This window comes from Balaenoptera acutorostrata, chromosome 19 (assembly GCF_949987535.1).
Source record: "Balaenoptera acutorostrata chromosome 19, mBalAcu1.1, whole genome shotgun sequence".
NCBI lineage: Eukaryota > Metazoa > Chordata > Mammalia > Artiodactyla > Balaenopteridae > Balaenoptera > Balaenoptera acutorostrata.
The window spans coordinates 51,253,193-51,280,264 of record NC_080082.1 but is presented as its reverse complement, the minus strand read 5'-3'; the positions used below and the strand labels follow the sequence as shown (position 1 = coordinate 51,280,264).

The 27,072-nt window shown below is 37.9% G+C and overlaps 1 protein-coding gene and 1 pseudogene across 24 annotated transcripts; both read right to left on the bottom strand.

Annotated features, from left to right (window-relative positions):
* Positions 1-6,190: 6,190 nt before the first annotated feature.
* LOC102998280 (60S ribosomal protein L17-like) lies at positions 6,191-6,753 on the bottom strand (annotated as a pseudogene).
* Positions 6,754-7,660: 907 nt separating this feature from the next.
* Positions 7,661-25,911, bottom strand: ZNF383 (zinc finger protein 383). 24 transcript variants are annotated; one of them, XM_057533362.1, is made up of 6 exons: positions 25,651-25,910; positions 24,789-24,856; positions 17,528-17,584; positions 14,799-15,329; positions 13,639-13,711; positions 7,661-9,959 (listed from the first exon to the last, which is right to left on the bottom strand). In XM_057533362.1, exons 5-6 carry the CDS (start codon positions 13,664-13,666, stop codon positions 8,764-8,766), a joined length of 1,224 nt encoding a protein of 407 aa, XP_057389345.1. In that variant the 5' UTR covers positions 13,667-13,711; positions 14,799-15,329; positions 17,528-17,584; positions 24,789-24,856; positions 25,651-25,910; the 3' UTR covers positions 7,661-8,763. The 24 variants fall into 24 exon arrangements, with proteins under 24 accessions (XP_057389345.1, XP_007166843.3, XP_028017717.2 ...); XM_007166781.3 differs by lacking the exon at positions 13,639-13,711 and having other exon boundaries at positions 14,799-14,894; positions 15,203-15,329; positions 17,528-17,616; positions 25,651-25,909; XM_028161916.2 differs by lacking the exon at positions 13,639-13,711 and having other exon boundaries at positions 14,799-14,894; positions 15,203-15,329; positions 25,651-25,909.
* Positions 25,912-27,072: the final 1,161 nt, after the last annotated feature.

The window sequence follows — 27,072 nt, the reverse complement described above, 5'->3', positions numbered from 1 at the left end:
GAGAGAGAGAGAGACCAGAGAGAAGCACAGAGATGCAGGAATAAATGAGCAACGAAAAAGGTAAATACATCAGTAAATCTAAGTGAATATTGAAATGTATAAAATAATAGTAATATCTCATAGGGTTTTTAATTTGTAGAAAATCAAAGAATATACCAATATCACATAAAAGCATGTGTGAGTAAATAAAAAGAAAGTAATGTTCTATGCTGTGAGGAGACATAAAAGCACTAATGTATAATAGATTTCATTAAGCCAAGGATGCATGCTGTGTTTTCTATGGTAACCATTGAAAAAGAGTCAAAATTTCATAACTAACAATCTAAAAGAGACAGGAAGTAGAAAAATAAAAAGTTGTTCTTGGGCTTCCCTGGTGGCGCAGTGGTTGAGAATCTGCCTGCTAATGCAGGGGACACGGGTTCGAGCCCTGGTCTGGGAAGATCCCACATGCCACGGAGCAGCTGGGCCCGTGAGCCACAATTGCTGAGCCTGCGCGTCTGGAGCCTGTGCCCCGTGACGGGAGGGGCCGCGATAGAGAAAGGCCCGCGCACCGCGATGAAGAGCGGTCCCCGCACCGCGATGAAGAGTGGCCCCCGCTTGCCGCAACTGGAGAAAGCCCTCGCACGAACCGAAGACCCAACACAGCCAAAAATAAATAAATAAATAAATAAGAAAATCCTTTAAAAAAAAAAAAAAAAAAAAAAGTTGTTCTTTATCCAGGATAATTCAAGAAAGAGGAAAATAGTAATGACAAACAAATGGGATAATCCAAATGTCCTCAAATGGAACAATAGTTTAAAAATTGCAGTACATTCATGCCATGGAATAACACTCAGCAATAAAAAGAATAAACTGATACATGCAACAACTTGGATGGCTCTCAAGGCAATTATGCTGAGGGAATAAAAAGCCAACCACAAAAAGATTACATGCTATATCATTCCATTTATATAACATTATTGAAATTTAGAAAATTATTGAAATGGCAAACAGATTAATGGTTACCAGGGCTTAAGGATGTGGGAAGGGGTGGGTGTGGCTATGAAGTGGTAGCATAAGGTAGCCTTGTGGGGATTAAACAGTTTTGTATATCGTGGCTACATGAAACTTACACCCTTAATAAAATTATATAGAACTATTACTACACACATAGAAATGAGTGCATATAAAACTGGTGAAAACTGGTTAAATTTTGTGGATTGTACCAATGTCAATTTCATGGTTTTGCTATTGTACTATAGTTATGCAAAATATTTCCTTTGAGGGAAAATGAGTGAAGAGTACATGGGATCTCCCTATATGTGTATTTGCAACTTAATGTGAATCTAAATGTATTTCAAGATAAAGAGTTTTTTAAAAACACAGATCAAAGAAAATTTTATGGTTGAATTTATAAAATTATTTAAATTATAATAAAAATAAAATTTAAGAAACTTAATGGGATGAGGTAAAGTTTATAGGGAAATTTGTAGTCGTAAATACACATATTAGAAAAGAAGAAATGGTGAAAATCAATGATATAAGAATTTTACAGCAAATTAAACCCAAAAATAGAAAAATACATAAAATTGGAAACGTCCACACAATAAAGAGTATTAAGAAAGCAAAAAGTCGTTCTTTCAAAAGAGTAATAAACCACAAAGACTAATCAAGTGAAAAAGAAAAGGCACAAATAACGAACATCAGGAATATAATGCATAACGTAATCTTAGAAAGAGTAAGATTATACTTATTGATCTGGGGGAATGTACAAGTTAGACTTGCTTGAGCAAAGCAAGTTAGAGAAAATAGTGCATAGCCTGATGCCATTTAAAAATTTGAGGGCTTCCCTGGTGGTGCAGTGGATAAGAACTTGCCTGCCAATGCAGGGGACATGGGTTCCATCCCTGGTCCAGGAAGATCCCACATGCCACGGAGCAACTAAGCCCGTGCGCCACAACTACTGAGCCTGCGCTCTAGAGCCCGTGCTCTGCAACAAGAGAAGCCACTGCAATGAGAAGCCCGTGCACCGCAACGAAGAGTAGCCCCTGCTCGCCACAACTAGAGAAAGTCTGCGTGCAGCCATGAAGACCCAACACAGCCAAAAATAAATAAATTTTAAAAAAATTAAAAACAAATTTGAACAAAGACAAATCAGATATGTGTGTAATGTTGATAGGAGCAAGGAGAAAGGTGTGAAAAGGTAAATAAGCTTTCTTGAAATTGTACATAGGTCTGAAAGAATTGGGGTGGGTGCAGATATTATTTATATGTTTTTTCATTTTTTACTAGTTGTGGCTAAAATATATTACTCTTGTAATTTTGGTAGAGGAATATAATAAAAGATATATTAAAAGTGTATACAGGTAAGGAAAAAGAAAAGTTCTATTTCTGACAGCACCTATTCAAATATTAAAACAGGACTAGAAACAAAGCCAGTGCTGAACTGAAATTCCAGATACATTTTCTATCTTTTTAAAGTCTTCAATTCTTGGAGATTTTTCTTCCTTAGACTAAAAATAACTGGTTTTCTCAAACGTTTTTAATGATGCAATTTAATGTATATCACTTATTCTTGTAAACATTACCATAATTCAGTCTCTCATAAGATATGACTGGAGGAGAAGTTACAGAGGAAGGAAAGATTTATGAGATCTTTGGTGAGAGGCATTTCTTTCTGCAGAGTAGGACTAACTAGAGACTTTCTACAGGATCTAATATTACAGACATGAAAAACTCCTAACCCCAAATACTACCTACAATAATCTCCTAAACTTTACTTTTTACTCATGTATTTTAGTTAAGTAAACATTTCCCAGGTGTGTTTCTCACAAACGTTAATGACAATTAGGAGGAAAAAGTTGAACTCTGGGGTTTGTTGTGGTCCATTTCTGAACTTTTTATTCTACTCCACTGACCTATTTGTCTATCCTTTGCAAACACCACAGTCTTTATTGGTTTATCATAGCTCTATAGCAAGTCTTGAAATCAGATACAAGTCCTCCAATTTGTTCTTTTTCAATACCGATTTTGGCTGTTCTAGGTCTTTGGATTCCTATACAAATTTTAGAAAACTTCTATCAATTTAAAATAAAAAGCAAGCTGGTATTTTGACTAGGATGGCATTGGAATCTATAGATAAATTTGGGGAAATTTTATTAAAGACATTGAGTTTTCCAATCCACAGCCATGGTATCTCCATCTATTTAGATCTTATCGAGGGAATTCCCTGGCCGCCCAGTTATTAGGACTCAGCACTTTCACTGCCAGGGCTGGGTTCAATATCTGGCCAGGAACTAAGACTCCACAAGCTGCGTGGCGTGGCCACACACACAAAAAAGATTTTGTCTTTTTCCTTGGCAATGTTTTGTAGTTTTCCATATAAAGATCTTTTATATCTTTTGTCAAACTTACTCCTAAGTATTTTATACTTTTTGATACTATTATAAGCTGATTTTTGTTTCATTTTACAATTGTACATTGCTAATATAAAGGTGTACATATATGGTCAACTGATTTCTGATAAAAATACCAAAGCAACTCAATGGAAGAGATGAAAGTCTTTTTTAACAAGAAGTGCTGGAACAACTGACTATTTATGTGAGGGAAAAAAATGAACCTTAATTTATGCTTCATACCATACACAAATATTAATTCTAGGTGAATCATACACCCACCTAAAGTTAAAACCATTTAACTCTATTTAGCTCAGTGTTAAAGAATATAATCTGTATGTTATTCCTTTGACAGTACCTGAATCTTATTTTATAGCCCAACATGTAGTCTTAGTGTTTTCTATGTCATTGAAAAGCAAGTGTATTGTGCTTATTGAGAGTACCATTAAATAAATGTCAATTAGATAAAGTTGGTTGATAGTATTGTTTAAAATCTTTTGCATTTGGGTTTTTTCCAGATTCTTGTCCATCCAAAAAGTCCTAAGTATCTTTAGGCTCTACTAATTCTTTTTATCTCTGCAAAGTCTCTTCCTCTGTCAGGCCTACACCTTCATCTATCCATATCCATACCCATACCATGCACCGCATCCAAGAATGTAAAGTCATGCAGCAATCTGTTTACCTATCAAGGGCTTATTTTTATCAGGAATTCAGTTCCCTGCTTCTACCACTTTTTTTTTTTTTTTTTTTGCCACATGGCATGTGGGATCTTAGTTCCCTGACCAGGAATCAGACCTGTGCCCCCTGCAGTGGAAGCGTGAAGTACTAACCACTGGACCGCCAGGGAACTCCCTATTACCACTCTTAGATAGTCCCATAGGAAAGTATGATTTTTATCTTGTCCAGGTTTTCTTGCTATCATGGGAATGAACACCTTTCATACTCTATATTCAAATTGCCATGAGAGTTGAAATTCTGTGATTGTTTTAACAACCTCCTTCCAACCTCCCACTACATCCTCATACTAAATGCATGGCAATGATTGGATTCATTAGCTGTTTTAAAGACTCTTCAAGTGACAAGTAGACAGGGTATAAATAAATGAATGAATGAATGCAGGGTATAAATGAATGATATTGCAGCAGGTAGGATAACTCAAGTTTATTTGTAAAATATATCCCGTTCTGTCAAATACTGATAAGAAGGGTGCAGCTAGAATATATTGAGGCTTGATAGTATATTTTCATTTACAGTGCTTTAGTTATTTAAACTCTAGAAATTCCATGTGAATTATCTTGTGTTGTATTCCAAGAACGCCTTGCTATCCAAATCTATTTGGTTCCTGAGTTAAAATACTAAGGAATACTATGTTAACTAAATCAATTTGATTTCCAAGTTTCAGAAAGTGAGTAACAAGTTTGAATAAGGATTTATTAGAAATGTTTTGTTCCAAAATTCAGATTGTGACAAACATTTATCTCCTTTCAATAGATTACTGGATTTGATTTGCTAATTTTTAACATTGCATATTTTCATAACTGATTTTGGGCATATTATCTTTTTGTGTTCTCCTAGTAAGTTTTATCTTTAGGATTATGACAGATTCATAAAAACAGGTAACTTACTACCTCAGTCTATGTCCTGGAAGAGTTCCTAAAACATTTCATAGTTTCATCTATAAATATATCTAATTTGGTGTCTCTAGTGTAGCTGTGTGACATTGTTTTTTTAATTTACTTTATTTTTATTTTTGGCTGCGCCTTGAGGCTTGCGGGATCTTAGTTCCCCAACCAGGGATTGAACCCTGGCCCCCAGCAGTGGAAGAGCAGAGTCCTAACCAGTGGACCACCAGGGAATTCCCATGACATTTATTTTTTTGGTTTAATTTAAAAATGTTCCTTTTGGAAAGGAGTCTATTAAGATTTTACACTTCTTCTCTAGTCAATTCTGATATCAAGTCAATCCCATTTCTTTATAAAAATCAGACACTTTGTCCAGATTTTCAGATATATTATAAAAATGTCTATAGTACTAACTTTTAAGTTTTTTGAGATAAAGTTCATATACCATAATATTCACCCCCCTTTTAAAGTATACTGTTCAGGGCTTCCCTGGTGGCGCAGTGGTTGAGAATCTGCCTGCTAATGCAGGGCACACGGGTTCAAGCCATGGTCTGGGAGGATCCCACATGCCGCGGAGCAACTAGGCCCGTGAGCCACAACTACTGACCCTGCGCGTCTGGAGCCTGTGCTCCGCAACAAGAGAGGCCGCGATAGTGAGAGGCCCGCACACCGCGATGAAGAGTGGCCCCCGCTTGCCACAACTGGAGAAAGCCCTAGCACAGAAACGAACACCCAACATAGCAATCAACCAATCAATCAATAAATAAATCTTTAAAAAAAAAAAAGTATACTGTTCAGTGGTTTTTAGTATATTCACAAAGTTGTATGTACAACACCACTAATCCCAGAACATTTTAATCACCGAGAAAGATAGTGTCCTTTTAAATTTAAATATGTAGTCATTTCAATGTCTCATTCACAGTGCTGTTCATTCGCCACCTGTACTCCCCCACCTGAATCACTAGTTTGTCTACTTTTTTTCAGTCAAATAAATTTTGTTTTAGATTGTTTACTTGTTTCTGTCATTTAATTCTGCATTTTATAACTAATAATGCCTTTCTCTACCCGTTTTAGATATATTTTTGCTTGTTTTATCTCCCTGGGTTCTATATTGATTTTATTTATTAATGATCTTTCTAGTATTTTATTTTTTATTTTTTTTTTACTTTTATTTGCATTTATTTTTTGCGGCATTTATTCCCAGGCCGTAAGTTTTTGTTTCTTCAGTTTCTTCTGGTACATCTTTTTCTTCTGGGCAACCTCCTCTTCTGGTTTAGGAACAATCTGCTCTTTTTCAGTAAGGATCACCTCAATGTGGCAGGGAGAGCTCATGTATGGTTTGATCTGACCATGAGCTCTGTAAGTCCTGCGCTGCATCTCGGGGGGCTTTGTTCACCTGGATGTGCTCAATGACCAGAGAATCTACATCTAAGCCCTTAAGTTCAGTATTACTCTCTGCATTTTTGAGCATGTGCAGTAAAAATTCAGCACTCTTTTTGGGCCACTGACCCTGCATCCAGCCCCAGTGTTGGGCCTGGGCACACCTACCACCTCCACCTTTGTAACGACGGAATAGCACACATTGCTTCTTTAAAGTGACATCCTTCAGATACTTGGTGGCTTTTCGGATATGCATACCCTTAATGGCCTGGGCAGTTTCAAGTTTCACGAGTGTTCTTAAAGTGAACACAAAGATTTGAACCTCTTGACTTGCATGATTTTGTGGCGTTTTCTGGGCCAAGTGAATAGCAAACCATTTTTAGAGGTCATCTCAGGCCGCTTACTGGAAAAGTCTAGTATTTTAATGTATGCATGCATACTGGGTTATAAAACTTCCAATACAACTTTGGCTGCCACTCACAGGTCTGTTTGTTTTTTAATATTTATTTATTTATTTTGGCTGGGCCAGGTCTTACCTGTGGCACACAGGATGTTCGTTGTGGCATGCGGGACCTTTAGTTGCGGCACGCAGACTCTTAGTTGTGGACTCTTAGTTGCAGCATGCATGTGGGATCTAGTTCCCTGACCAGGAATTAAACCCTGGGCCCCTGCACTGGGAGCACGGAGTCTTACCCACTGGACCACCAGGGAAGTCCCACAGGTTTTTCAATTGTGTTCTCATATTCATTCACGTTTAAATAATGTGTATATTAAGGTTTTAGTTCCTTAACCCATGTTAATCAAGAGGGGACACTAAATTAATATTCAGATATTTGCTGGCCATCCTTTTGTTACTGTCTCCCCCATTCTGGTCAAATAATGTGCCCTGTATATTTTCTTTTTTGGGAACTAATTATTAGGAAAAATATTCTTATCTCTTCCTGCTTATTTGACTGTGCTTTCAACTACCCAACATTGTATCCACAGGGTATTAGTCTTTGTGCAGCATAGAAAATAAAGTCTGAATGTAGACTACCCACGCAAACTTTTTTTTTTCCCTTTTGAAATTTCATGTAGAATAATGAGTGATGGGAAAAGCTTTCCTATGTTCATTACACTCATTTCTCTTTTTTCATTATTAACTCTTTGATTTAGACAAAAGTAAACAACATGGTTAAAATCCTTTCCACAAATAATAATGACGATAATTATGAAAATGGGTGTATCAATGATAATAGTAGACAACTTTCACTAAACATTTACTACATGATAGGAAAAGTTCTAAACACTTTATTAACTCATTGAATCCTCACAACAAACCAATACATAGAACGTGATTATATTTACTAATACATAAAAAATAAAATGTCACTAACATATATAAGTAAAAAGTTTTAAAAACCTGGAAGCATAAAAAATACCAGTAACAGTAGTTAATTACCTTCCTAGTATGAGCTTAGGGTTAGGGTTGATGAAAAGAAACAAAACAGTTTATAAAGGAGAAAATATGGATAATTTCAGCAACTAAAATAGATGTTTTAAAAGGAAAAAACCAAGCCATCCAAAGATAAATTTTGGGTCATATTAGTCAGGGAAGATTTTATAACTGAAAACAATTAGATGCAACCATAACATGAATAATAAATAAGGTCATTTTAAAAAGTCATTAAGTACATCAATAAAGATAAAAATCTATATTTACTGAAGTGGCAATCATATTTTGTAGCATTATAAAAGACAACACATGTGTACCAGGTGAAGGTGCAACATGTGTACCATGACTACATTTTCTTTAAAAACAAAGTCTGGTAGGATTTGCTCTACCAACTTGAGAGTCATCATCTATAGTTGGTACGATTACAATTAATCTTGGCTTTTTTAAATTCTAGTTTTCTTATATCCTGTTTTATAATAAAAAATATAAATTTGTGAAATGAAACAAAAAGACTAACAGTGACTTCAAAAAAAGGTTATATTGTAATTAATTCTACAAGGAATTACAAAATACAAGGTCACACAATTTAAACAGTGTGATGTTGGTATAAGTACAAATATATATATCAGAGAAGAAAGCATAGCCTTGAGACTCAAGCAAATATAAACAGGAATATAATCTATCCCCAAGAAGGTAGAACAAAATAATAGTAAAGGAAAAAATTGTTGAACTGCCATTAGTACAACATGGGGTGGGGGAAGTAAGGGAGAGGGACAGGTAAATGTCAATTTAGAATCCAAATTCATAACTTAGAGTAAAATACATTTGGATTAAAAAGAAATATAAAATAAAATTAAGAAACAAAAAATAGTGAAAGAGGGTAACTATCACACATGAATTTTTGTTGTTGTTGTTTAAAATATCAGGAAGGTGACAAGAACTTTAGTTTTTATTATTCATCAGTATGAATTCCCTGATGACGAATGAGATCTGAGCCACTACTAAATGCCTTTCCACATTCTTTACAGTTATAGGGCTTTTCACCAGTATGAATTCTGAGGTGTCGAGTAAGGTTTGAGCATTTATTAAAGGCCTTTCCACACTCATTACATTCATATGGTTTTTCATCTGTATGAATTCTCTGATGTTGAAAAAGCTGTGAGTTCTGAGTAAAGGCCTTCCCACATTCAAGACATTCAAAAGGTTTCTCACCAGCATGAATTCTCTGATGTTGACGAAGTTGTGAGCTCTGAGTAAAAGCCTTCCCACATTCCTTACAATCATAGGGTTTCTCCCCAGTGTGAATTCTCTGATGATTAGTAAGTGCTGAGCCACTACTAAAGGCTTTGCCACATTCTTTGCACTCATAGGGTTTCTCACCTGTATGAATTCTCTGATGCTGTACAAGCTTTGAGCTCTGAGTAAAAGCTTTGCCACATTCCTTACATTCATAGGGTTTCTCACCTGTATGAATTCTCACATGTTGAAAAAGTTGTGAGCTCTTAGTAAAGGCTTTCCCACATACTTTACATTCATACGGTTTTTCACCAGTGTGAATTCTCTGATGGTCAATAAGATTTGAGCAATAACTAAAGGCCTTCCCACATTCCTTACATTCATAGGGTTTCTTACCGGTATGAATTCTCTGATGTTGAGAAAGGTATGAGCTACAGCTGAAGGCCTTTCCACATTCTTTACATTCAAAGGGTTTTTCACCGGTATGAATTTTCAGATGTCGAGTAACATGTGAGCCACAACTAAAGAATTTCCCACACTCCTTACATTCATAAGATTTTTCACCAATATGAATCCTCTGATGTTGAATAAATTGTGAATTCTGACTAAAGACCTTTCCACATTTCTTACATTCATATGGTTTCTCTTCACTGTTAATTATTTGATGTAGAGTAAAGAATGTCTGTTGAATAGATGTGGGCATGTATTCATGAGTGAATATTTCTTGGTTGAAATGCCCATTTTGATATCCCACTTGTCTTTCAAAGTGGTTTCTATATTCCAAAACATCTCTAAAACTGGAGTATTCAAGGCCATGCTTTGTAAGTCCCATCATCTCCCTCTGGCATGATTCTATTTCATAAACTTCCTTCTTTAGCGATAATAACTTGGTTTCACACATTGATTCCAGATCTGAAAGACAATAAAATGGTAAATATTCTTCCCCCACCTCATTTGTGAAAAGTTACACTTTTATAATAGAAATGGAAAAATTAAAGTGAAAATAATATCTGGTAGTGAATGACATAGAGTTCTCAAGTATATTTGTTTAATCTGAAAAATGGACAAGAAATGCACAAAATTAAGGAGCTATAATGCAGAAAGCAGCAGGAGGAGACTATGGAAATAGGAAACCACAATGATCTCAAGTACTGATGTGGATCAGAATCATCTGGAAAAGTTGATAAATATACAATGCTTGCGCGTATTAAAAGATGACTAGTTATATATGCATCTATATAAGCTTGTATGTATGTGTATGTAAGAAACAGAGTACATCATCATACTATATATATTACAAAAAGTGGACAATTTGTTACCTCCATTAAAGGTCTACTGAGAGGAATAAATGCATATAGGGGGAGATTCTTGGGCTCTGTGGTATAATAAAGTATAAATTTGATCTTTGTCCCCAGTTCCTAACACAGAGCTTCAAAAACCCTTTGAATTTCCTGAGTGATAGCAGTGTTTTCATTATGCTAATGAGGTGACTCATGGTGGACCCCTAGATAGTTTTAGGATGGGGAATGGTCACTAGAAAGACCCAGCATATGATTAGAGGGTTGGGACTTTCAGCTGCTTGACCTCTGGGGTGGAGAGAGAGGCTAGAGATTGAGTGGCCAATGCCTTAATCAATCATGCCAATGTAATTAAGCCCTAATAAAAAACTCTGGACACCAAAGCTCAGTGGAGATTTCTGGTTGGTGAACACACTGAGGCGCTTCACCAGGAGGGTGACATACTTTGACTTCACAGGGAGAGGGTATGGAACCTCTGCCTCCAGAAGCCTACCCTAACTCATCTGATATGTATCCTTTACAGTAAAACTGCAATTGTAAGTATAGAGCTTTCCTAAGTTCTGTGAGTCATTCTAGCAAAGCCTGCAGGGGCCATGGAAATCCCAAATTTATAGCCAGTTGGTCAGAAGTGTGGGTGGTCTGAGGAACCCCTGAGACTTGCAGCTGGTGTCAGAAGTGAGGGCAGTCTTGTGTAAGACTGGCTGTTAACCTGTGGGGTCTAAGCTAACTCTGGGTAGTTAGTGTCAGAATTAAACTGCAGTACACCCAGTTGGGGATAAAACAGAATAGGGTGCATAATAAAGGGCATACCGGATGCAATTTAAAAGCGATTACAGAGGGTCAGCCAGATGGGGGAACAGCCTAAGATAAGTCAATGAACTGATTTGATGTGAGTGGCAGATAGGGAAGACTCAGAGCATGCTATGTGCTGGGGATTCAGTGAAAATACTGTTTGCCTTGGAATTCTGTGATGCTGATCTCGGGACAAGGGAGAGACTTGCTCATGTACCACTGCAGTGACTGAGAGGGGAGACTGCTGAAGTTTAAGGCAGACAGAGAGAAAAAAGACACAGTGCAACAGCAAAGGAAACAATAAACAAAATGAAAAGACAACCTATGGAATGGGTGAAAATATTTGCAAATGATGCCACCAACAAGGGTTTAATTTCCAAAATATACAAATAGCTCATACAGCTCAATATCAAAAAATCAACCCAATCGGGACTTCCCTGGTTGTCCAGTGGCTAAGACTCTGTGCTCCCAATGCAGGGGGCCTAAGTTCGATCCCTGGTCAGGGAACTAGATCCCACATGCTGCAAGTAAGAGTTCTCATGCAGCAATGAAGATCCCACATGCTGCAACTAAGACCCTGTGCAACCAAATAAATAAATAAATATTTTTTTAAAAAACCAACCCAATCAAAAAATGGGCAGAAGATCTAAATAGACATTTCTCCAAAGAAGACATTCAGGGGACTTCCCTGGTGGCTCAGTGGTTATAAGAATCCGCCTGCCAATGCAGGGGACACGGGTTCGATTCCTGGTCCAGGAAGATCCCACATGCTGTGGAGCAACTAAGCCTGTGCTCCACAACTACTGAGCCTGTGCTCTAGAGCTTGCGAGCCACAAATACTAAGCTTGTGTGCCACAACTACTGAAGCCCGCACACCCTAGAGTCCACATGCCACAACTACTGAGCCCATTAGCTGCAACTACTGAAGCCCACACGCCCTAGGGCCCACGTGCTGCAACAAACTGAGCCCGCGTGCTACAACTACTGAATCCGTGCACCTAGAGCTCTTGCTCTGCAACAAGAGAAGCCACCACAATGAGAAGCCTGTGCACCTCAATGAAGAGTAGCCCCCCACTCGCCATAACTAGAGAGAAAGCCCATACACAGCAATGAAGACCCAACGCAGCCCAAAAAAAAACAAAGAAGACATTCAGATGGCCAACAGGCACATGAAAAGATGCTCAACATCGCTAATCATCAGGGAAATGCAAATCAAAACCACAATAACATATCACCTCACAACTGTCAGAATGGCCATCATCCAAAAGTCTACAAATAATAAATACTAGAGAGGGTGTGGAGAAAGGGAACCCTTATACACTATTGGTGGGAATGTAAATTGGTACAGCCACTATGGAGAATAGTATGGTGGTTCCTTAAAAAACTAAAAATAGAGTTACCATATGATCCAGCAATCCCACTCCAGACATATATCCAGAAAAGATGAAAACTATAATTTGAAAAGATATATGCACCCAATGCTCATAACAGCACTATTTACAATAGCCAAGACATAGAAGCAACCTAAATGTCCATTGACATATGAATGGATAAAGAAGATGTGGTATATATATATATATATATACACACACACACACATATACATACACACACAATGGAATATTACTCAGCCATAAAAAAGAATGAAACAATGCCATTTGCAGCAACATGGATGGACCTAGAGATTATCATACTAAGTGAAGTAAGTTAGACAAATACTGTATGATATCACTTATACGTGGAATCTAAAAAAATGATACAAATGAACTTATTTACAAAACAGAAACAGACTCACAGACCTAGAAAACAAACTTATGGTTACCAAAGAGGAAATGTTGGGGGAGGGAATAAATTAGAAGTTTAGGATTAGCAGATACAAACTACTCTACATAAAATAAACAACAAGGTCCTACTGTATAGCACAGGGAACTATATTCAATATCTTACAATAAACTATAATGAAAAAGAATCTGAAAAAAAATATATATGTATAACTGAATCACTTTGCTGTATACCAGAAACTAACACAACATTGTAAATCAACTATACTTCAATTAAAAAAAAAGAACAATATAAGGGAAAAATAATTCTCAGGAGTTTCATACAAGGATTGTAAAAAATAATAATAATAAGACACAGTGCAAGATACTACCATGGAAAGATGACAGGAGTCAGAAGCAGATTGATGAGAGCTGAGTCCCAACACTGAGAGTTACTTACTATAGGTTCCTAGGCAATTATTTAATCTTTCTAGTCCCCATTTCACCTGTAAAAGGGAGATAATCCTTAATTCATGATTACTAAGAGCGTAAGGAAAAGTGTAAGTGAATGTCTTTGAGTAAAGTGTTCAGTATTTGATAACTATTATTATAAAGGAATTTCTTACCCAAAATGGAGATTTTAGGCAAATTAAACAGTGTGAAGATGTCAAAATGGAGCCTATGAGAACATCTCAAGCCAGAAACAGGGAATTCATTTCAGCATGTTCTTTTTCCTCCTACCTCCATAGGATCTTTCAGCAACTTTCATCTAGTTAAGCTCTTCAGTAGCTTTTCTATCTCCACTGCGAATACCCTATTCCAAACCAGAATCATCTGTTACTCAGACCACTCAAGTAGCCTCCTAACCCAGATCCCCACCAAGTTCTCACAGTCTTTAACCTCTTCAGGCACCAAAATGACATTTGGCCTGGCCTTCCGCTGCTCAAAATCCAAACTCCTCATAACCACTGGCAAAGGCTGAATAATGTGGTTCCTACTTATCTCTCCAATCTTGACTCACACTCCGCTCATGCTTGCTCTTGGGCCCCAACAACGCTGGCTTTCTTTCAGTTCTTCAAACACACCAAGTTTTCCCCTCCTAGAAGGGTCTTCACAGGGGTTCTTCCCACTGCCTGGAGTTTTCTTCTTTATTAACACATTAAAGAGTAAGACCTAGCAGTGCGCCTAATACTATAGTAATTCTGAAATAGTGATGAGCATAAATGGTATTTCAATATGTCTACAGCAACAATAAAATGATATGAAAATATCTGTGATTTCCATTCATGTCAAAGTCACAGGAACTACTAACACTACTACGGTTTGTTGCATATACCATAACAGGAAGAAATGCTAAATTTCAATTAGAGGATACTAAATATAAAGATGTATTTTTTTCTTTTCGTCCAAGTTCATGAACTCCCTCAATTCTATCCAAAGGAATCCAAATCATTGGCCAGCAGCTATAAGGAAGACTAGTACTTGAAGGGGGGGGGGCAGTGCAGATACATGCAGACATGTGCCCATGCGCACGCACACACACGTATACTATTTTGGGAGTGGTAACAGAAAACATTTAGATGAGTCGAAGAGGAAGAAAAGCTAGCAAGGAACTGAATCTAAAATATGGGTAAAAGAGTTTTCTTTGTGGGGGATGTGAAGGGCACCTTCTACTTGAAATTAAGAGGGGGAGTGGAGAAGAGTAGTCGACAGAGCAGTAAGTAAGGGAAGGAATGAAACAGGTCATTTGTAAACTTGTGCTAAAAAGACTTAGTTTTTCCCACAGGCCTATGGTTTTGATGGGAGCTTCCAAGATAACATCTCAAAGGTGCTGTTTCTTCACTGATCAACTGAGTTATTGCCTGTAGTGCCCTGCTTCTGTCCAATCATTTCTCACTCACCTGAACACAGGCCTCTTGTCAGCTCTCTGCCAATCATCCAGGGCTCTTTCCCCTGTTCCAATAAGAAGATAACTTGAGGCTTAGGAATGTAAAGTCCTGCTCACAAGAAAAGATATGGAACATGGTTATGCTGTGGGTAAATCAGATCCAGAAGTAAGATCCAGTCCCTTGATGATCAAGGAAGAGATGCCACTACAGGAACAGTCAAACAAAGAAGATGAAGCTCAGCCACAGCCAATTGGAGCTGCCCATTTCCCATTCTTCCTTTTCATTTCAGTTCATACCATTTACTTGGGAACAGGGAGCAGAAATTCAGCTGGTAGCTCGAAAAGCAGCTGAGAAATTCACTGTGGAAGAAACAGACATTCCAGAGAACTCAAAATTACTGGGATAGATGCCCTTACCCACTGACACCAGATTGCTATAGTTCTCCAACATCACATCTCTGTACAAGTCCCTCTGAACAGGGTCCAGGAATTCCCACTCCTCTTGAGAGAAGTCTATAGACACATCACTGAACATCACTGATCCCTGAAACAAGAGACACATGTATTATTTGTGTAACAAAAAGAAATATTTCAGAGACTACTGTGCTCATATTTGGGAGTAAAGCAAAGAGCAATTATATTGGTGTCACTAAGAACTAGAATCTTTAGATCCTAGAAATAGGTGCAAGAGTTGTCAGTTTATTTTGTATTAAAAAAAAAAATTCCTCACTCAGTCCATAGAAAAGGCTTAGAAACAATAATTAACCCAGTAGCGATGAGCATACCTAGTGTCTAGATTGTGGTCTCTAAGTATCGTATTCAAATAAAAGTAACCAAAGTTGGGAAGGAGACAATTTCAGAATTGAGTCAAATGCACAGGATGAGTCTGAACATTCTGTTGTATCAGAAAACAAGAGAGCTATCAAAAACTACTAGAATCATGTTAAAAGGACTCAGGAGCCTACTTGAAAAGCCTCCCATTGGCCAAAGATGGCATAATTTGAGGATCAAACGTAATGGACTGATCAGATCAAAAATGTTTAAATCCATGAGCTCATAATAATATGAACAAAAAATTTCTAGCCATCTTTGTAGGATTCTAAGAAACCAACTCATTATTTTAAAAACTGGTAAATAAGGGGTAAGAATCAAACATTCTTTCCCAAACAAACTGTCCTTTAGGGTAACCAAACAGTTGATGAGACATTTTACTTTACAGATAGTACTCTACCTAATCTATGAAGAAGGAATGACAGAATTTAGATATCATTTTGCAATCTCTAATGAATTAATAAATCTAGACAATAATCATCACTGGTGGCTAACATTACAAAAGGAAAGAGAACCAGAAATAATATGCCCCCTAATGGAATCACACATCACCACCTAGGAAATATTCCTGACAAAAAAATCCCAACTGAATCTGATCACGTTACTAGACCTAACTACTGACTCTCAGGAAACACTTAAGTGATACCAGAGAGAAGAAATCAGCAAAATCCAAACAGTGGACAAATGAATCTGTTTTTCTTTCCCAACAACAACAACAAAAACTGCACAGAAAGAAAAGAGATGGAAGGGGTACCTACAAAGTAAGAGACTGGAGAGACATATCAACCAATTGCAGTGCACAGTCCTTCTCTGGATTCTAATTCAATTAAATGATTAAAAAAGCAGACAGTTATGAAAATTTGAACACTGACTGGATATTGATATTAACAAATGATTTTTAACTTTTTCAGACGCAGTAATGGCATAATGATTGTTTTTTTAAAAAAATAAACCTTATCCTTCAGAGATACATACCAATTTGAATTTGCTTCAAAATAATCCTGTGTGTGGGAGTGAGGTTAAGGGAGTGTGCATGGAAGAAACAGGTAGAGGTATGGATGAAACAAGATTGACTGTGAGTTGATAATAATTGAAACTTAATTGTGAGCATATGGTAGTTCACAAGACTACTTTTCTATGTCTGGAATTTATTATAACAAAGCTTTCTAAAGAAGGTTCTTCTGAGACCTCTGATCTCAACAATTTATGAAGTGGCTGAACTCACTATAATCATCCATCATCCTTATCCTTATTTCTGAGATAAAGAAAATTGGTGATTCATTTGGAAATTCCTCATGACTCACACTTCCTGTTCAAACTTAAATTGGACTTCTTCATGGATACCCTAAAAAAGTCACAGAGATCTGCCTGTATCAGCTATCAACCCAACAATCCTCCAAGCCCCATAAACCAGGAGACCTTGCAACACTCTAACATTTGGAGCTACCAATACCACCTCCCATCCTATTTTACTGGAGAATACTGATCTGTAGAGATAATCTTGGCTTTTCCATGTTTGTCTCAGCTAAGCAACTCATACCTCCACCTCGTCAAATCACTGCCCAGACAGGACAAGTTTATTCTACAAATCTACTCTTGTTTCCTTTAAGAAAATGCATTTCTTCTCCATCATAGTCCCTGGGAGAGGGCTGAGAAAAGAGACACTCAATTATTTACTGAATGAAAATATTAAAACTAAGTCAAAAGAAGAGGAGCATTTAGGAATGATAATAGGATTATCTGACTAGAATGAGAGAAAACAGGGACCAGGACCTGAAGGAACCCTCATAGCCAGAAATGTCAGGAAAAAAGCAAATGCTCACATGCCCTTTAAAAAAAAAAAAATTTTTTTTTTTTTTCTTAGAATGAGTTGAATGTCAGGAAGGTAAGAAAGAGCATCAACTAACTCACCTGGGCCATGGCTTTCCGTATTCCAGGAGATGATCACTCCTCCTTGGGGCTGTTCTCCTGGAAAAGGATAGTGTTCTGAGAAGGCAGGCCTGGGGAAGCAAAGAAATGCTCTAGAAACAACACTGGCTTTACAGCTTTCAGACTCTCCAGGCGAAACTACCTCTACTTCCCTTGGTCTTAGGATATAACTCTAGTGAGTGGGAATATGGAATAAATCCCCCTCCTATCTCAGCTCCAGAAACCCCAGGCTTTAGCTGCAGTAAGATGGATCCTGGCTAGTCGATCCAAAGAAACACAGACTCATATTGCCTCTCCTTCACCCAAGCAACCCAGGTTCCTGCCTCAGCCAGTGATTCAGGCAAGACCTTGCCCCATCTCAGTGCTGTTGTTGCTCTGAACCCAAGAGGGCGCTGCTATGACCTGCCCTGAGCAGATCCCTCCTCTGCAGCCCTCAGGTCCCCAAGCCAGACTCACCTAAATGGTGCTTTTAGCCAGGAACACAGTTCAATCTAATTAGAAGGACTAAAGACTTCCCTAATCAAGTCTCATTTCCCAAGCCTGAGAAAGTCAAATTCCCGCTACCACACCCCTGCACCCATACCCATACTGAGGCACTCCTCAACCTTATGTTCTAGCTCTGATTTATTAAAAAACAAAACAAACAAACAAAAAACTTTGCTTATGTGTTTTACCCACACAAAGCAGTCAAAATGTCAGCTTTTCTAGCTCTGGGGTAAGATCTTTCTTACCTATACATACTTATATAAATTTCTCTTTTTTAATTTTAATGCTTTCATTTGTTACATTTAAATCTTTAATCAATTATTATTTTATTTTGGTATAAAATTATTTGGTAAAAGACAATAGAATAAGATTATCAATTATAATTTTATTTTAGTATAAGAAATGAGTTAAGAATCCTACTTCATTTTCCCCCAGAGAGGGCTACGCTGGTGTACCTAAAACACATGCGAATAATATTTCATAAGACTTAAAATGCCCCATTATTTTATATGCCACTAAGAAAGAAAGAAACTATTTAAGACATAACCTGATTTCAGGTATGTTGAAATGAGAAAAAAAAGTGAGCCTTAGAATAGATGACTATGGAATATATTTTCTCTACTGATTTAAATGCTACCCTTATCATAGATGATACATGTTTGGATTTATTTGTGATTCTATTTTGATTCAGTGATCTCTTTATTATTTTGCCAGTACCACATTCTCTATATAATTTAAAAATATATTTTAATGTCTTAATAAAAGCCCCCTCCACTACATACCAATTAGAATGGCCAAAATCCAGAACACTGATAACACCAAATACTGGCCAGGATGTGGAGCAACAGGAACTCTCATTCATTGCTGGTGGGAATGCAAAATGGTACAGCCACTTTGGAAGACAGTTTGGCAGCTTCTTACAAAATTAAACATACTCTTACCACATGGAATTGAGAATACCTAGTGGGATGGAGAAAAAGTTCGGGAAAAGGAAACAGAAGCAATCATCAAAGCTATCTCACTGCAAACTCCTAGCTCAAGGAGTAAGAAGGTTATACTTTTTCTTTAAAGTTTATGGTATTGATTAGTTCAGTGAAATGGACACTGTTTATTATCTAACACTGACTGAAAACCTTATCCATGGGCAAGAAATGGCTCACAGAGAAGCTTGATAGTAGAAGTTATGGGAAAGAACAAAGCAATTGTTTTCTAGTTGTTTCCTATGGAGTACTGCTTTTCTAATAGATTTAGGAAAAAAAAATGTTAAATAATACTGTTGATAGTGCCTTCTCCCTGATTTTACTATGAAAGCTTCTAGTATTTCACTATTAGGCATTAGGTTAGTTTTTTGTTTTAACTTTTTAATACAGAAATTTCCAAACATACATAAAAGTAGAATTTAAATAGTATAAAAAACCTTCCATGTACCCACTAACTGGCTTCAACAATTATAAAGTCACAGACAATATTGTTTTATCTAGATTCTAATCCACTAATTTTTATTGAAATATACCTCACACACCATGTAAGTTACTCATTTAAAGTATATAATTCAATGTTTTTTAGTATATCACCACAATCCAATTTTAGAACATTTTCATCTCCCCTAAAAGGAACCCCATTAAGAGTCAATCCCAGGACTTCCCTGGTGGCGCAGTAGTTAAGAATTCACCTGCCAATGCAGAGGACATGGGTTCGATCCCTGGTCCGGGAAGATCCCACATGCCACGGAGCAACTGAGCCCGCGAGCCACAACTACTGAGCCCACGTGTCACAATTACTGAAGCCCGTGCACCTACAGCCCATGTTCCACAACAAGAGAAGCCACTGCAATGAGAAGCCTGCACACAGCAACGAAGAGTAGCCCCCGCTTGCTGCAACTGGAGAAAGCCTGTGTGCAGCAAAAAAGGCCTAATGCAGCCAAAAATAAATAAATAAAATAAATTTATATATATAAAAAAAGAGTCAATCCCCATTTCCCTTCCTCCCCCGGCCCTAAGCAACCACTAATCTACTTTCTGCCTCTATGGACTTGCCTATTCTAGACATTTCATATAAATGGAATCATACAATATATGGCCCTTTATGACTAGATTCTCTCACTTAGCAAGTTTTCAAGGTATATCTGTGTTGTAGCGTGTATCAGAACATCATTCCTTTCTATTGGCAAATAATATTCCACTGTGTAGATAGATCACATTTTGTTTATCCATTCATCATTTGATAGGAATTTGAATTGTTTCCATTTTTTGGTTACTGTGAATGGCTATGAACATGCATGTACAAGTTTTCATGTGAATGTTTTCAATTCTCTTGGGTATATATCTAGAAGTAGAACTGTTGGGTCATATGGTAACTCTAACTTTTTTAAGAACTACCAAATTCTTTTCTAAAGTGTTTGCACTATTTTACATCCCACCAGCAATGCCTCCAAATCCTCACCAACACTTCTTATTGTCTGTCTTTTTTATCACAGCCATCCTAGTAGGTATGAAGTGGTATCTCATTGTGATTTTGATTTACATTTTCCTTATGACTAATAATGTTGAGTAAAGTTAGTTTTTAAGAACCCAATTGTTTAGAATGCTTTTCTAATGTAATTTCCATTGCAGTTCATTACTTTCCCAAGGACATTCCACTCATGGTGGAACAGATAATAACTCTATTTCCTAGTAAGGAAAAGAAACTGATGGTGGCATAAACATTCTGAGCGGCTAATGGGAAAGGGGAATCAGCATATCTTTGCATGGTTTGGGCGAGGAGAATGGATTGGGGAAGAAATTAAGACAGAAAGGGCTTAGGGCCAACAAAACTGGAGAGACTGATGCTCATCGATTTTCTCTTGAGTAAACTCTAACTTTTTCATCTGCACCACCCAAATTATTTTAATTCAGACTAAGTCTGCTCAAAACACCAAGTGCTTATCTTGCAAAAACACTACCTGTATTCTAACTTTCCAACTCTTACACCTGCTCATTTTTAGGTTAATAGAGTCATAAAGTTAATAGCCTTATGAGGTCATAGGATCACCACTGGAGTATTCAATCACTGTATAATGAAGCTAATATTTAATAGCTTCAGGTACTTGTCATGCCCACAGTCCTTTTCCTGAGGAAGGAAGCACCCACCTGAGTGTAAAATTTCTTTTGTCTTGTTTTATCATTTAAAAAAAAAAGCATTTTTTGCTTGTTATTCCATAATATATGTTTATTATAGAAATGTCTCAAATTTAATTGCCTCAATTAATTTCTACTCTCTTGCCCCCAGTCATCTATCAAAGTATGAGAAAATTTTGAGTGTTGAAAAAAATCACTTAACATAAGAAAATTAGAGAAAAATAATGTGAACGCAAAACCTTAAAAACAAAACTTTTGAGCTCTTGCATCACTTAAAGTAGCCCAACAGTGGCAGCACTGTTGCCCAACAAACTCTCAGGTATAAGAGAGATCTCCTGTTTTTGGTCTTTTATTCATTTCCAAGAAGAAAAGAAGAAAAGTGAAGACGAGAAAAAAAAAAAAGAAAGAAAGAAAGAAAAGAGGGTTCCTGGATAATAGCTGACTGCATGTTGTAGAACAGAAAAAAAATTTTTTGGTGGGGGGGTTAGATCTGGAACCTTCTGCTGTTGTTAAAAGGTAAGGCTATTTTCAGAAATATCAGGTGTTGTGCTAAAAGGACGCCTTTTAAGAGTCTCCTAAAAGGGTCTCTCATTGGCCAAGTAATGAAAATTTATGCAATAACATACTATGATACTTCTCCTGCCACTCCTCCTTGTACGATGATGGAGTCTATGACAACTATCAGTTAATTGATACATTGGAAAATGTTGTTAAATCCATAATAACATGTGAGAGAAAAACTGTTATAAAGTCCACAAAAGAAGAAGGTGAATAAAAATAGGATTTTTAAAAAAACTATTTATAATTAGTGAGTGATTACATTTGTGGTTTTTTTTATCATCCTATTGTTTATATTTCTGGTAAAAGGTGCTTGTCTGAAAAGTATAAATGTAGCATATTTCGAGGAAGCCAGTTAGCTCCAGAAAAAGGAAAAACTGTACCAATATCAGGAAGGACCCATCATACCTTCGGCCTCACACAATAACCCAAGATAGAAAAGGTATTCCACAGTTAGTGAGCACCAGTGGACACACACAAAACCAAATAGAAATGGGGTAAAATAAAATAATAAATAAGCTGAACGTCCCAAATGAGAGCTCACTGCACACTCAATCCATTATCACCTAGGAAATGAACATTTTATTAACAATATTAAACCTTTAATAATTATGTAGTGATATTAATTAGGAAGATTTAAGTTTTTTAAAAAAACACCACTAGGACTTCCCTGGTGGCGCAGCGGTTAAGAATCCGCCTGCCAATGCAGGGGGCACGGGTTTGAGCCCTGGTCTGGGAAGATGCCACATGCCACGGATCAACTAAGCCTGTGCGCTAACAACTACTGAGGCTGCACTCTAGAGCCCGCCAGCCACAACTACTGAGCCCACGGGCCACAACTACTGAAGCCCGTGCACCTAGAGCCCGTGGTTCGCAAAAGAAAAGCCACTGCAATGAGAGGCCCGCACACTGCAGCAAAGAGTAGCCCCCGCTTGCCACAACTAGAGAAAAGCCCGTGTGCAGCAACGAAGAGCCAATGCAGCCAAAATAAATAAATAAATAATAATTTTAAAAAAAGAAACTGAGTTACAAAATTAAAAATCTATACTAAAAACAGAAATCAACATGTCTGATGAAGTTGAAAAGGTACTCAGCTTAATGATCACCAGCTCAGGTTCTAATGCTCTTATACTGTACAACCTAGTCCCAGGTACTGACCAAAAACTGGGAGCTCAGCTTTAAATCTATCCTATAGTGTTTTTTTTTTCCTTATATCTAATTTGGTAATTTGTGTCTTATCTCCCCTTTTTTCTTTAAGTTTTTATAGAAGTTTATCAATTTTTATTGATTCCCCAAAATAAACTTTTGGAGTTAATTTCTCAATTATATATTTACTTTATATTTCAATATACATAAATTTATATTGAGCTCTTATTATTTCCTTTTTTTTTTGCTTTGTTTGGGTTTAATTTAGTATTAAGTTTTATTTCCTTAACTTCTTGAGATGAAAACATACATCACTAATTTTTCAACATTCTTCTTTCCTAGCGTATGCATTTACAGCTATATATTTTCTTCAGGTTTAGCTTTAGCAACACCCCACATTTTGATGTTATATTTTCATTATCTTTCAGTTCAAAATATTTTTAATTTCCATTGCAATTTCTTCTTTGATTCACCAGTTATTTATAAATACAATTGCTTAAATCCCAAACATTGGGATATTTCTAAATATCATTCTGTTATTGACTTCTGCTGAATTCCACTATGGTCAGAAAACATACAGTATTATTTCAATCCTTTGAAAGTTATTGAGATTCCTTTTATGGTCCAGCACATGATAAATTTGGATAAATGTCTCATATGCATCTGAAAAGGATATATAATGTAGTTGTAAGGTACACTGTTCTATATATATCATTTAAGTCAAGTTTGTCAATCACACTGCCCGAATATTATATAGCTTTACTCAGTTTCTATTGATTGTTCTATCAGCTATTGAAACAAGTGCTAAAAATCCCCCACTATGATTGTGATTTGTCTACTACTTCTTTTACTTCTCTCAAATATACTTGAAGTCATTTTATGAAAGTCTATGTATTTAGAACTGTAATATCCTACTAGTAGTCTAACCTTTTCATTATGAACTATTGTTCTTTATCTCTAGTAAAGCTTCTTGTCCCACAGTCTAATTCCCATACAATGAGAGTGAGTCAGGAGTGTAAATTGATACAACTATTTAGGAAAACTGTCAGTATATATTAAAGCTGAATATTTGCATAACCTATGCCACAGGAATTTCACTCCTAGGGATATACCCAACAGAAATGCATTCATATGTGCACCAAAAGACATGTACAAGAATGTTCATAGCAGCCTTGCTCATAATAGGCCCAATCTGAAAACAGCTTAAATACCAATAGATAATGGAAAGGATAAATAAATTGTGGTATGCTCATACAATGGAATTTTAAGCAACAACAATAATAAATGACCTATACTACATGAAGCAACATGGATGAGTCTCACATATTCATACTACATAATATTATTAAATAGTACATTCATATTACATGTAAAATGTAATGATGAATAAAAAGAAGTCAAGCACAAAAGAGTGGATATTGTGTGATTCTACTTATATAAAATTCAAGAACAGGTAAAATTAATCTATGGCTATAGAAAACAGAATAATTGTTATCTTCGGGAGAGGTGGTTAGTGAGTGGATGGAACAAGAATCGGGCTTCTGGAATGCTGGTAATGTTCTACTTCCTGATCTGATTTGAGGTCTGGTTAAACGAATATGCTCACTTTCTAAAATTCATCAAGTCATATACTTTCATTTCTGTACTTTTTAGAATGTATGTTATACTCTTAAAACCACGTGATATATCAGAAGATTCATCAAAAATTAAAATACCAAGTGACCAAGTATTAGAATACAGGATGACTATGCTTATAATCTGCCGGTAAGAATTTAACTGGTACAACCATATTGAAAATCAGTCCGGCATTATCTAGGAAATTTGAAAATACACACGTATCTTATGGTCCAGCAATTCCATTGGTATGTTTATACCCTAGGAAAGCGTGCATATGTGCACCAGGGTACTTATAAAGCAAAAAGGAAACCCCAGCGCACCTTGTATTTGGCTTGGTCAACAGCCATTCCTCCTTCTCCTCTGGGGACCTCTCTGAGATAAAGCAGAGCTGAGGAAGGAGAAAGGAATCATGAAATGCCAGGGCTTTCTTGTGGCTCAGACTGATCAGATCAGAGGTTACTCTGGACCCACACCTGTCACCCATGGAGAGGAAGGATGGAGAGAGGTCAGAGGAGTCTAGGCTGTCCTGAGCATTCCTGGTTTCAGAAGGGGAAAAGTCTGCTGCCCACGACCAAAATCTGTCCTGACCTAACACAGCAACCACTGGGACATACACACTGTTAGCCTGGCACAATTACAGGCACCCTCCAACCGCACACTCAGTGCCACAAAAAGTTACACGATCACACTCACACATCCTCACACAGTCAGATATCAGTACACTTAGTACTGCTAACATTCATAAAACCACAATCACACGCAGCCCTCAGATAACACAGCCATAGTAACATAATCACAGATTCTCAGCACTCCCCACCGCCCCAACACACACAATGACACAAAGTTGTATGGACACACACAATCTCAGTCCCACTACGTAGGCACAGTCACACCGACACACACAGAGCCGCACACTTTCACAGTCACACCTGCACACAGAGCTCCGCGCGCATGGTCAGTCACAGTGACACACCCACCACAGGGATATACAATCACACGCACACACAGCGCGCACAGTTACATAAGGTCACAATCGCACGCATGGAATCCCACACTTCACCCTCCCCCAGTCTTATCAAATCATACAGGACCGAGACTCCGGACCCGCCTGGACCGTCCCTTCGGACCCCCAGGGGTGCACCTCCGGAACCTAGTCGAGCCCCCAGGACCTAGGCTGCTCACCTTCACTTCCCCTTCCCCGGAGGCCTAGGGTCCCGCAGGCCAGTGAAGGGTCAGCCCTATACCCGCCAGGGTGTCTGGGAAATGTAGTCCGGAGCCAGATCCGCTCGGACAAGATGTCTCCCGACCCTCGGATTTTCTGCACAGCCTGGGCCAAGCCACACTTCTCCCCTCTCGGAATTGCTGCCAGGAGGCTGGAGATCCAGATACAGTCCCCACACCCCGGAGACAAGCTTCCTCCTAGGGCCGGGCCAATCTCAGGGAGCCATAAATTCCCTGAGAAATAGAATAATGTCGCTGGATTCGCGCCGGAAGTTGATTGGAGCCGCAAGAGCTTCTGGGAAATGTAGTCTAGCGCTGGAATGGGTGAGGCGCCCGCCCACGTAGAAGATCGTCTTGGTTGGCTGCTTGCGCAGAGCTTGCCGCAGTGAAGGACAGAGTGGCGGCCAGGACTCTTCTAAGAGTTGTAGCTCACTCTGAGAATATTCCGGACTGACTAAGACGTCATTTTTGCCTTCCTCCGTGGATTACCGTGGTGTGGAACCTATGCTGATCGGGGAGCGGTAACCTAGGGGTCTCAGACCCCAACCGCACCAGGGAAACTGAAGGAGAGTAATCAGACAGCCTGGAATGGGGCTGATGGGGACGGGTTATCAGGAGCGTCCAGCAGTGTGTTTGCTGGGGATGGTAGTGTTGACTCTGATGATGGCCCCACTGTGTAAGGCCATAGGTGAAATTGGATGAGTTACCTCATTTTCTTCACCTGGAAAACAGTGATACTTCAGGGTGCATGTTCTGGTACCATCAGTTTTATTTGCCTTTTGGAGAAGCAAACCAATTCGTCTGACACAGTTTCAAACTTGTGTTTTATAAATCATATCTCTGTTCCTTGTATGGCTGTGGATCCCACACCCTTCCATGCCTTAGGGATCTTGTTTTCATGGGTACAGTTTGTCTTCCAAGAAAACGCAGAAGGCTGCAAATAAGAAAAGAGTTTATTTGTTGGGGTGTTAGGAATTGCATTTCGGGAGACAGATTTGGGTAAAACCGAAAGAGTGTTCCAGAAGAGAAAGAGTCAGGGGCTTATGAAGGCAAACCCCACAAAGTTATTAAAGTTGTCTGGAAAGAATTATGATTAACTCTGACTGCAGGAAAGGAAATATTTGTCCTTAAGGGATAGGCTGTCACTGAGTTATTTTAGGGGAAGTGTCTTCCAAGCATCTTGAGTTTCTGGAAGTTGAGATTCCATCTGGGCTGAGGCATGCATGTCATACTTCCTCCATGGCCTCCCAGCTACATTTTAGAGAGCTCTCTTCGTAATACCGACTCCATTTTGATTTTCCTTTCACAAATTTCTACCTCCCTTTGCAGAGTTTAGAGTTATATTTTATTCCTCTCCAGTCTTCCATGGTTTGATCCCTGACT

Excerpts from the sequence above, each read along its gene's own strand:
- ZNF383 (XM_007166781.3), bottom strand. Across the intron at positions 14,895-15,202 it reads TAGCAATCTGGTGTCAGTGG|GACTTTACATTCCTAAGCCT; the intron begins GTAAGGGCATCT and ends TCTTGTGAGCAG. Across the intron at positions 9,960-14,798 it reads GACAAGAGGCCTGTGTTCAG|ATCTGGAATCAATGTGTGAA; the intron begins GTGAGTGAGAAA and ends ATTGTCTTTCAG.